The sequence below is a fragment of the Callionymus lyra genome, chromosome 11 (assembly GCF_982586985.1).
Source record: "Callionymus lyra chromosome 11, fCalLyr1.hap1.1, whole genome shotgun sequence".
Taxonomy (NCBI): domain Eukaryota; kingdom Metazoa; phylum Chordata; class Actinopteri; order Syngnathiformes; family Callionymidae; genus Callionymus; species Callionymus lyra.
In genome coordinates this window covers 10,973,312-10,985,057 of record NC_141828.1, presented here as the reverse complement: position 1 = coordinate 10,985,057, position 11,746 = coordinate 10,973,312, and the positions used below count along the sequence as shown (strand labels likewise).

Here is an 11,746-nt window from a genome sequence, read left to right as displayed (position 1 = left end):
ATTAATTTGGTTACATAATATAATCTTAATACGTATGTATTAGAAATGGAGTTTAAACTGATGCGTTCATAAAAAACGAGACTTTATTTTAAATTCGTCTTGATAATCAAACCATGAGAACAGCTGGTTGATAAAAAATAAACTATAATTTTTAGTATAGTCTAGTTTAAATGAACAGTGACAGACCACCTTACATTTCAATTTTAATAGTTTTTTTTTAATCGGTGCGGTTTTTAAAGTTATTTATTTCCACGTACTTGAACGCAGCACCCTTTCCCTCCCCTGATTGGTCGGTTATAGCACATGATCTAATTCCCGGAAAAGGGCAACCTTTTTTTTTCTCCAGCCTGACAGAAGAAGGTTTTTCCCTCCAAAGTAAATCGCTTATTGACTTTTAACATTGGATTTTATATCTTCTGCAACGCATATGATTATTGTGGAGCCCATTGAGGTGCGTTATCTTTTTTTTTAAATGAGAAAAGTTGTCGATTTTGCACCTAATTTGTCTTTTTTTTCTGCTCAGGTATGGAACATGGCAGCTATTGAAACACAGCTTATGTTAAGTGTCGGCCTGATCGGTAAGTTTTTTTTTAACTCCCTGTGGGGTTGAAAGTACGAAATCATCACATGACTACAGTGTGACTTAGATCTACCCCCTCTTCAGTGAACTTCCTGTCCCTGCTCCGGCTCTTGCACAGGTCCCTTCTTAGCAGATTCTAACCAAAGTGTTTCACCCAGAAAAGGATGTGAACGGAGACTCCCTGTGGGTTTGGTGTTACCCCTCGGTGGGCACCGACCTGAGGGAAGTGCTGCTCAGAAAATGCTGCCTGACCCAGGGAGGACACTTCCACACCTTTGTGTTCGGCCAGTTTAGTCGTATATGGTATTACATCACCACACTCGAAGTTCAGGAACCTACGGCCCTGAACAAGGTACGGCATCTGGACTCAGTCACGCATCTGTTTTGGTGCTTAAAGTTGGCTTAAATATCTGTTATATCCCCTCAGGTCACACACTTTTCACTAGTTATTACTGCAAAAGACTTCAACCCGGAGAAGTATGCAGCACTGAGTCGAATATTATGCAGGTATGTTTCCTACTTCGTCTTCCAGCTGTCAAACATAACCACGATGAGGGCTGAGCCGGTGTTTGTCAATCGTCAAAACAACGTTTAAGTTTTCATTATGATACATTTACCTGTCAAAATTGAGAATGTCTGTTATGTATTGTATCTTAAACACTGTCATCTTAGGATATCTTTATCAATATGAACAATGATCTGCATTAGATTCAGTTTGACATCAGCCCACAAAACTTCCGTTCATCTCAACAAGGTTGTTTTATTTTCGTCTTCAGGACGTACACAAAACACGGCAGCCCAGTAAACATGATGGAAGCGTACGTCGGCGTCCTCACCAAAGGCGTCTGCCAGAGCGATGAGAACGGCTCCTTTGTCATCCGGGACTACGACGTCAGGAAGGCCTACCTCGCGGGTTCCATCAAAGGTGAGACGCAAGAAAAATTCCAGTCGTTTAAATCGTCGTTCAAAAGGTAGCGACGATTATTGTTAATACACTTTTTAAAATCATTAAAAAAAAAATGCTGATCATTTATCTTCAGACGTGGTTTCTCAGTTTGGACTGGAGACCATCATCCTCTACACTGCACTCATGCTGAAGAAGAGGATTGTGGTCCATCATCCCAGAATAGAAGCGCTGCTGGAGTTCACCAGGTTTGACCAAACTATTGAAGCATCTTCATAAGTGTATCGTGCTTTATTTATATACATACTGTATATATTTACATAAACAAGCCTATAAGTGAGTTATTTAAATATGTATAACTGTATTATTTCTATATTTATTCATACTATAGTTTAAATGAGTAATACTGTATGGTATAATATGTAAAATAAAATACATATTAATATAATACAATATATAACACCACATTTGTATACATGAAAACAGGCAAACGTAGAGAAAACCAAACCATGCATCTTTAAGCCTCAAAAAATCAAATGTATTTTGACCAAAGACTGTAACATTTCTTCAGAGTTCTTCCGGCTCTGACCTGGCACAGGAGGGACTGGTCCATCCTCCACCCCAACGTCCACCTGACAGACGCTGAGCTTGAGGATCTAAAGAAAGTCCCCGGTGAGGCGCCCCCTGCTGGCTCCTGTTGGTCTAACACTGAGAGCTCATCACCTGGTCTCCGTCGTCTTCTGCTCTGCAGGTTACGTGGCAGGATTCGTGGACCCAGAAGTGGGCAACAGATCGGACTTGTTCGATGTTTACGTGAACCTCCCGGACGGCGTCATCACGGTCTCCCAGAGCGCCAAAGGTCCAGTCTGTTCCTACAGGAAGTGTGTGTGTGTGTGTGTGAGCAGCAACACTGATCCTCTCTCTCCCCACAGAGGCCTTCAGCATGGGGAAGCTCCACAAGGACATCGGTCACCTCATCGTCCAGTCGGCCGAGGACCCGGAGAAGTCGGACAGTCAGGTCATCAAGGTGAGGAACTACAGCAGAAGTAGGCTTGTGGGTCTGACCGTGAGTGTGTGTTTGTAGGACATCTCCGTGAAGACGAAAGAGATCCTAGCTAACCTGCAGGCTCTGGCCCAGGAGTGCGAAGACTCCAAACTCACGCTGGACAGTCTGAAGAGCCGTCACTTCCCCCCGCACACGGAGAACTTCCTGTTCCACCTCGCTGCTGCCGAGCAGCTGTTACTCATCTGACACATCTGTTCTCAGGTCAGTTTTCTATCACCCCGAGGTCGAGTGATGGAAAACACACACACAAAATCACACATACTCAGAGACAACACAAATACAATATACAGGGGAGCAAAATGACACATGCAAAAATCTCACAAATAAGTGATTAATGAGGTTTCATGATACAGTGTCTTCATTCAAAAGTAAGTAATTCTTATTTATAGAGCACTTTTCTAGACCAGGGTCACAAACAATAAAACAAATATACTAAAAAGATCAAGATGACAACACAGAAGTCCCAGAAAATCAGGGAAAAGCCTGCACGAATAAAAATGTCTTAAGATGTTTCTTAAAGGAGTCAGTAGATCCATCAAGCCACTAGATGGCACTGTTTCTCATGTTTGGCTCAAAACCACAGATTGATTTTTCACTGAGAAAACTCACTGAAAATTGACATCAGTGTATCATGAAACCTCAGCATCTGATTCATGAAACCTCATCAACACATCACTCATACAAGATCAGACATGTACACACAGATGCACACACGCATAGCAAGATCACAAAAGAAAGTGACACTACAACACACAAGTGTTTGCAGAGAGTGTAACACATGGTGATGATTTCACACACAACATGGAGTCGCTTCAATGATGGTCGAGACACGGATACAGAATTTCTACTTTTATCAACACGTGCCACCGTGAAGATGGATTTATTTCAGGGCAAAGTGTATGTTTTCACCAGGAAGAACAAACGGACCAGAGCGTGAAGACGACTGGAACCACCTGAGAGTGTTTTCTAACCCTCGTTGTCGGCCACAGTGCCTCAGACACACACACATGCTGTATTTTAATTAACTTATCTTATAAAAATGTTTCCACCTCAATAAACCTCGAGACGAGGGCGATCCACTCAAACTCCTCTGTGGTAGAAGAGTTGCGAGTCCGACGCCGCGTCCCAAAGCTCCTTCTCCAGACTCTCCTTCTTTATCTGAAGAAGAAAATGTCGCTGGTTTTATTTCTACTCCGTGAAAAATGTTCATTCTTTCTACGGGGAGGAGCCTTATAACTCCTGTGACATCACTTCCTGTGTAAACAAGACTCGTTTTTTTCAGTGTTTTGGGCAAATAAATAACAATTTTGAACAAATCAACGACAAAATAAGGTTTCAAATAAAAAGGTTAAAAATCAAAAGTTCTAAAACTGTCATTGTATATCAAACCAAGATATAATTATCAACATATACAAATGGAAATATGTTTTCAGAAACTCATTCACTTGTCAAGTCATGTTCCGATGAAGTCTGAAAATGTGTTGAATCACTGTATCTTGGTATGTTCATAATATACAAACAGAAGTAGAATGTTGTGTACTTGCAATTCTTTTTTGAAGTTATTACTTTTTAATGGGTAGGCTTGGATTTTGTCAGCTATTTGTGAAGAAATCCAAAATTAGCGTTTTTTTCTTTTTATGGAGACACTAGTGCTGTAGTGAAACATTAATAATAATAATAATAATATTCTCTATTTATATAGCGCCTTTCTAGACCAGGGTCACAACATTCATATCGTGAACGATATATTTCAACACACTTGGATAGTTTCACAACGATTTTAGAAAAAACTGAATTGAAGCGACAGATCGTTTCACTCTCTTGGGTTGAATGAATAGAATTGAAAGCCAAAACATGTTCAAAATCGGCTTTTGTTATCCCAAATGCGTCTGTGGTATCCCTTGTGTTGTCTCTGGGTCAAGTTGTTCACCTTGTTCCAGAGACAACACAAGGGATACCTCAAACATTTTGTTTTCAGGCCTTGACCACGAGATGACACAAAGGTTTTACAACGGCCCGAGTCGACTGCATCCTCTCATCCTCAGTCATCTTTGAGATCTCGCAGGAATTTATTGTTGCCTAAGCTGCGGAGGACGTAACGACTGCTGCCATCTAGAGGCCCGGAAGTTTCATTGCAACACAAAAATGAACAAACTCCATCAATATTTGCACGTTAATTTTACAATTAAAGTTGAATAATTGTGTTTAATGGCCACTTAATAGAGCCCCCCTCCCCCCTTTATATATACACACACACAGCAAGTGAACTGAACTCACCGTTCCCAGCTGAGGAAAGAGACTGAGCGACACCGGGATCATCAGTCCGAACACAAACAAGGTGCTTATATGTCGCAGTGGAGTCAACAATAAGGAGAACTTCTGGAACAATCTGGTTCTGGAAGGTTCATCACCATTAGGTTTAAAGAAAGAAGAAAAAAAACATAAATTCTCAGACGTGGTTGACTGACCTTCTCGAGAGAAAGACGAGCAGCTGAGGAATGGCAGCCGTCGATCCCATCATCACCGCCCTGGACACGGCAGTGTCCCTCACCGCCTGGACCACACAGAGCAGAGGAGCCATGAACAGATGGAGATGAAGAAGAGGAAGACAAAACCATGAGGTTCTTGGATGTAGTGGATGAAGAATAACAAGAGATATGTTGTGGCGAATACATTTTAAAACACCAAGAGAAAGAAAATATACCAGAAACTCTTAAGCCGACGCTACAGGTTTTACCTTCTGTCCGGCTGCAGGTGAGATTCCCACAAGCTTCCCGCTCTCGTCGAACACCTTGATCCCAGTTTCAAACTCTTGGCTCCGGATGAGGTACACGGAGAAGGCGGCGAGAGCAGCTGGAGAAGAAAAGGTCTCAGTCGTCACGGCTGGAGATCGAAAATAGACGGAGGAGTCCACCTGAGATGGGGACCGGACCGACGTTCCTCAGGAACGTCTGGACTCCTGCGTCAGCAATCCTGAGTCTGTTGATGGCGATCTGTGGCAGCGACTGAGGAGACGACAACACACACAAGTCAAATTCAACACCGACTGAGTCTGGAGATGAAAGAAACAAGTGTGTTTGGTCTGAAAAGATCAAATCTTAGATTCTTTCTTGTCAAAAAACTTTTCAAAAGTAGCTTCTTACTAGTGATGGTCTGATGAAGCAGTGTCATTATTAGTCCACTAGATGGCGGTCTCCACTATTTTACTTTGTTTTGAATGTTTGATTGTTTCTAATGAAACATCATTTTTGAACTGAGGGCGCCACCTACTGACCTCTGAACAACATGACACTGCTTCATGAAGCTTCATCAGACCATCACTACTTGATAGGTTAATTAATCAACTGTAGCTTATCAAGATAATGAATATTAGCTTAAGGCAAATAAACAGAACTTTAGCTTCTCCGGCTAATAAATAATAATAATAATGTCTATTTATATGGCGCCTTTCTAGACCAGGGTCACAAAGTGCTTTGACAGCCATTCACACATACAATAAACTTTAACTTTAGCTTATTGAGCTAAAGAACAAAACTGTCATTTCTCCATCTAACAAACATTACCTATAATAAACAAGCTAATGAACAAAAACATTAGCTTGTCAAGCTAATGAACAAAAACTGTAGCTTGTCAACTATTGAACAAAAACATTAGCTTGTCAGGCTATTGAACAAAAACATTAGCTTGTCAAGCTATTGAACATAAACATTAGCTTGTCAAGCTAAGGAACAAAAACTGTAGCTTGTCAAGCTATAAACAAAACTGTAGCTTGTAGAGCTAATAAACAAAAACTGTAGCTTGTAGAGCTAATAAACAAAAACTGTAGCTTGTCAAGCTAATAAAAACTGTAGCTTGTCTAGCTAATAAACAAAACTGTAGCTTGTCAAGCTAATAAACAAAAACTGTAGCTTGTCAAGCTAATAAAAACTGTAGCTTGTCTAGCTAATAAACAAAACATTTAACTTGTCAAGCTAATTAAGAAAACTGTAGCTTGTAGAGCTAATAAACAAAACTGTAGCTTGTCAATTCCAGTTAATGAACTAAAACTAAAATTATGTGTCCACTGAAATTTCAACCTAAACTTGTTTTAAAACCTAGTCAAGGAACGTTAAGGAAAACATCGGCAGTCAGGAAGTGACAAGAGCTGAGAGAACATACCCCGGCACAAGTCGCATAAGAGACGGTTCCCGCCATTATCAACATCTGGCTCAGGGTGGCGTCTTCCTGAGAGATAAAGAGGCAGCAGATAAGCAACAGTCACAGTTGAAGAAGGTCGGCACACTTTTATTCATGACCCCAAGATCTCTAGGGTCTTTTTATTCAACTAGACGACAGATCACATGACCTCTAGATAAACACACGTGTCAAACAAACTTATGAACGAGATTCTCAAGCTAATAATAAATTCACTTTAGCTTCTCAAACTAACAAGCTTTAGATTTTAATTCTCGTGACAAGGAAAATTACATTTAACTTCTCATGGAATTAAACTTTTGCTTGAGCATCTCAAGCTATTAAAGAGTACATTTAAACTCTCAACCCAATGAATATTAAATTCATCTTCTATCAAATGTTTACTTCGGCGTCTCAGACTAATCAATGTAAACAAGAAACGTCTCTGTCTATTAAACCCGAACTCTTGAAGCTAATGTACGTTAAGTTCTCCAGCTATTAAGCATCAGCGTTAGCTTCGCAAGTTAAAAACTAAACTTCAACTTTAGCTCAACAAGACAATGAACCTCAACCTTAGCTTCTCGAGCTAGTGGACTTTAACTTTAATTAGCTTATAAACATGAACTCTCTTCAAGCTAATGGACATTAATGCTCAAGCTAATGAATATTAAATTTAGCGTATCAGGCTAATCAATTTAAATGAGAGCTAGTCAAGCTAATAAACATAAACTTTAGCTTTTCCAGCTCAAAAATGTTAACCTTAGCTTCTCCAGCTAATGAACGCTAACCTAGACCTTCTCTTGCTAATGAACATTTAGTTGAACCACACAAGCTAATGAACATTAACTTGAACCATACAAGGTAATGAACGTTTACTTTAGCTCTATAAGCTAATAAACATCAAGTAAAAATAATGTTAACATTAGCTTCTCTAGCTAATGAACATTTACTTGAACCACACAAGCTAATGAACATTAACTTGAACCATACAAGCTAATGAACATTTACTTGAACCATACAAGCTAATGAACATTTACTTGAACCACACAAGCTAATGAACATTAACTTGAACCATACAAGCTAATGAACATTTACTTGAACCACACAAGCTAATGAACATTAACTTGAACCATACAAGCTAATGAACATTTACTTGAACCACACAAGCTAATGAACATTAACTTGAACCATACAAGCTAATGAACATTTACTTTAGCTCTATAAGCTAATAAACATCAAGTAAAAATAATGTTAAAATTAGCTTCTCTAGCTAATGAACATTTACTTGAACCATACAAGCTAATGAACATTAACCTTAGCTCTATAGGCTACAGGTTCTTAAACGTAAATGTTCTTGCGAACTAATGAACATGAACTCATGTGAACAAAACATACGTTCATGAGTGACATGTGGCATCATACTGACCTTTGAAGAGCTTCTGTTAGCGTGTGTGAAGCCTGCCATGCACATGTGGAACGGGAACTATATAAATAGATACAACTTTATTGATCTGTGACAAAAACACAGTTGACAGCTGCACATGAACTCAGCACAGCGAGCTCACCTGACACAGCAGAGCACCTTTGACCGTGGTGTGAGGTAGAAGACTGGCGATGACCTGGACACACACACACACACACACACACACACACACACACACACACACACACACACACACACACACACACACACACACACAACACACTTGTTCAGCTTTACCGCCGTTGGTCATTATGGGATGTCAGACTCACCATCGGGGTGTATATTGGCATCAGCGCTGCGAAGAAAGAGCCGAGTCAGCGGATGATTCAGAGTTGAATGGGTCGGGTCGGTACCTACCTGGAGGTCGGCACACCAGAGGAAGCACAGATCCAGAATCAGCGTGGACCGAAGACTGTGAGTACGAGCGAATATAATTATTATAATGAATGAATGAGTGTAGTTTGTGTGGAAGTCAACACTCACGAGAGAAAGACGAGTCGCCTGTTCATTCTAAAGAGAAAGAAACAGTTATTACTGGACCTTGTTATTATTATTAGTGTATAACACTGATTTCACAAGACCTTGAAAAAATTCAAACGTGATTAAAAGATCAAAACTGTTGATTCAAGTGTTGAGAATGTTAATCTACAATAATAATTTAAAAAAACAAGTCATTAATAGTTTTTTTTATGACAAGAAAACGATAAATATGTCACTATAATAAGACGTTAAAATGGATCCTTCAAAATGAATGTTTGTGATTCATTAGAATGATGGAGGTGCAGATGTCACTTTACCTGTTGGCCGTCTTCACTCTCCAGAAGAGCGCGAGCGTTCCGGATCTCGGGCTGAGACACGCGGATGAAAGGTTAAAGGTCACTTTGGATCAGAACAGGTGAAGAAGACTCACCTGTGACGCGAGCAGGATGGCGGGATCCAGTAGATCCGCCCAGATCTTCAGCCGGCTGAAGAAAGACTGAACCCCAACTTTTTAACTCCGAGACACTAAATGAATGAATGAATGAATGACGTTTTTTTTTCGTTACCTGTCCATGCGTCTTCCAGTAAAGCAAGTTGGTATCCATGACAACGACGCCAGTTCAGTTTAATACAAGCAACATCCTGCACACGATCACGCTGCTGAGGTCAAGGGCGGACACTTCCGCGTTTGGTCACGTGGCTAAGACGTATTTTTGTCACTCGTTTAAATCCATTTGGATTAATTCTGTACAACTTTGGAATCAATTTGTTTTACGTCATTAAATAGTATTGTTATTAATGTTTAATATTGTGTGAATTTCATCAAATCCCCGGCATTTTTTTTAACAAATGTATTTTAATATTTATTTAAAAACATATATATATTACGAACGACAGACTATTATTTTATTCTAAATATAAAATAATATATATATATAATATGAAATAACAAGGTTAAGGTTAAATCCTTTCACGCGCGGTTCGGGATCCAGACGTTAAGATCGCCCCGCCCTCTGACGTCATCATCCAACATGGCGGCCAGGTTCTCAACACTGCTCAGGACGTCTGTAAGTTTAAACTCATTCAAACACGAGTCTGCGTCACTCTTTTTCAACTTTTTATTTCGTGTCTTTCGGTAGATATTGAACTCGTTTGCGTGGATTTCAAAGCTTTATTCAAATTCAATTTCATTCGCTGTTTTTCATTTTCTGTCGCGCGTTTATAAAACCGTTGATAAAAAGAGTAAGAATATAAAACACATTCAAAAGTCACTCTTAAGAAAAACACATTATTTAAAAGTTTTCTTATGTATTTATTATTGTTTTCCATCTTTGTCTTTTTTGGGGAATATTGCCCCTTGAAATAATGGGGTCGTGGAAAGGTCACTCAGAAGGTGACTGACCCTCTGATGTGTTCCAGGTCAGAGCCTTGGCTTCGGCCTCTCGGGCTGAAGGTCTCGCGGCGGCTCCGGTTCTCCAGAGATCCTGCTTCTCCTCCGGTAGGTCTTCACAGAGATGTTGGTCTTCAGGTGAGTCGGTCTCACACCTTCTCTCTCAGGCCCTCACAGGTGGGCGGCCGCCGTCACTCAACCTGCGCCGCCCTTCAAAGCCACCGCCGTCCACAACGGAGACTTCAAGGAGATGAGTCTGGAGGACTTCAAGGGCAAATACCTGGTTCTGTTCTTCTACCCGCTCGACTTGTGAGTCCAGATCATCTGGTCCTGGACGGAGACCTTGACACGTGTCTCTCTCCCACAGCACCTTCGTGTGTCCGACCGAGATCATCTCGTTCAGCAACAAGGCCAACGAGTTCCACGACATCAACTGTGAGGTGGTGGGCGTGTCTGTGGACTCGCACTTCACCCACCTGGCCTGGACCAACACGTCCCGCAAGGTCAGTCGGCGACCCCTGCCTCGAGTGTGGTGAAGGCGTCACAAGACCATCCATCACTCAAAGACTTGTGAAGTCACTAGAAGTCTCTAGACCTCCAGAAGTGGATTAACTCTGGTTGTTTGCGACAGGCCGGTGGTCTGGGCAGCATCCACATCCCCCTGCTGGCCGACCTCACCAAGCAGATCTCCAGGGACTACGGCGTCCTGCTGGAAGGTCCGGGAATCGCACTCAGGTCGGTTCAGAACTCGTCCTCGAAGGCGTTTCCGTGAGTTGAAGAACTCTCGTCTGTCTCAGGGGTTTGTTCATCATCGACCCCAGCGGCGTCGTGAAGCACATGAGCGTCAACGACCTGCCGGTGGGCCGCAGCGTGGACGAGACCCTCCGTCTGGTCAAGGCCTTCCAGTTCGTGGAGACGCACGGGGAAGTCTGTCCCGCCAGCTGGACGCCCGACGCCCCCACCGTGAGTTTTTAAAACACACACACACACTTGACCTTACGACCTTACACTCAACCGCTTGTGTCCCTCAGATCAAACCCACTCCTGACGGATCCAAGGAGTATTTCGAGAAGGTCAACTGAGTCGAGTCCGGAGCTCGACGTTGGACTTTATAGTTGAATTAAGTCATAGTTAACTGGACTCTTGCTGTCGTCGACCATTATTTAAATAAATCTGAGCTTCAGTTCACACAAGTCTGACGTTTCCTCCTGTCAATCAAAGTCTTGCATTTTCTCTTCAGTCGGAACAGAACCAGCGTCTGAAAGGTTTCTATACTTTTGAATCGACTTAGAAAGTGGTTAAGTATGTTATTAATGTGAAATAGTTATTACAGGGTAAATTGTTACTGTTGTTTATTGTACTGTTACTTCAGTAGGTTATTTGTAAAGCGCCTTCTAGACCAGGGTCACAAAGCGCTTAGTTATACAGTCAGTAAAGAGCAACACTTTTTTCACTAAGCCTTGAATCCCAAAGGTACAGACAGAATTAATGTGATGCCTTCAGGATGGTCTGTGAAAGGAACTTTATAAATAAAGATTACTGAAAAAAACCCTTCAATAAATTGCAGTCTGTAAAACAATTGGAAAAACGATTTTCTCAGTTTTTCCTTCATATTTTCACTCAAATAACCATTAAGGAATTATATTAACAACAAACATTAAAGTGTTTTG

The 11,746-nt window shown here is 41.2% G+C and overlaps 3 protein-coding genes across 5 annotated transcripts; 2 read left to right on the top strand and 1 right to left on the bottom strand.

Moving 5' to 3' along the window:
- Positions 1–132: 132 nt before the first annotated feature.
- Positions 133–4,891, top strand: dennd10 (DENN domain containing 10). 3 transcript variants are annotated; one of them, XM_087802953.1, is made up of 11 exons: positions 133–451; positions 524–578; positions 739–932; positions 1,008–1,087; positions 1,357–1,505; positions 1,621–1,732; positions 2,056–2,156; positions 2,236–2,343; positions 2,417–2,511; positions 2,569–2,751; positions 4,810–4,891. In XM_087802953.1, exons 1-10 carry the CDS (start codon positions 428–430, stop codon positions 2,734–2,736), a joined length of 1,086 nt encoding a protein of 361 aa, XP_087659079.1. In that variant the 5' UTR covers positions 133–427; the 3' UTR covers positions 2,737–2,751; positions 4,810–4,891. The 3 variants fall into 3 exon arrangements, with proteins under 3 accessions (XP_087659079.1, XP_087659078.1, XP_087659077.1); XM_087802952.1 differs by lacking the exon at positions 4,810–4,891 and adding an exon at positions 3,463–3,688 and having other exon boundaries at positions 134–451; XM_087802951.1 differs by lacking the exon at positions 4,810–4,891 and having other exon boundaries at positions 135–451; positions 2,569–3,688.
- On the bottom strand, positions 3,595–9,454 carry sfxn4 (sideroflexin 4). The gene is made up of 14 exons (XM_087802954.1): positions 9,253–9,454; positions 9,117–9,182; positions 9,004–9,054; positions 8,690–8,716; positions 8,564–8,618; positions 8,476–8,501; positions 8,289–8,342; positions 8,150–8,206; positions 6,709–6,774; positions 5,465–5,555; positions 5,288–5,403; positions 5,019–5,104; positions 4,828–4,945; positions 3,595–3,708 (listed from the first exon to the last, which is right to left on the bottom strand). Exons 1-14 carry the CDS (start codon positions 9,289–9,291, stop codon positions 3,631–3,633), a joined length of 930 nt encoding a protein of 309 aa, XP_087659080.1. The 5' UTR covers positions 9,292–9,454; the 3' UTR covers positions 3,595–3,630.
- Positions 9,455–9,694: 240 nt separating this feature from the next.
- prdx3 (peroxiredoxin 3) lies at positions 9,695–11,269 on the top strand. Its single transcript, XM_087802458.1, has 7 exons — positions 9,695–9,753; positions 10,106–10,184; positions 10,244–10,385; positions 10,444–10,579; positions 10,708–10,811; positions 10,874–11,039; positions 11,108–11,269. Exons 1-7 carry the CDS (start codon positions 9,718–9,720, stop codon positions 11,156–11,158), a joined length of 714 nt encoding a protein of 237 aa, XP_087658584.1. The 5' UTR covers positions 9,695–9,717; the 3' UTR covers positions 11,159–11,269.
- Positions 11,270–11,746: the final 477 nt, after the last annotated feature.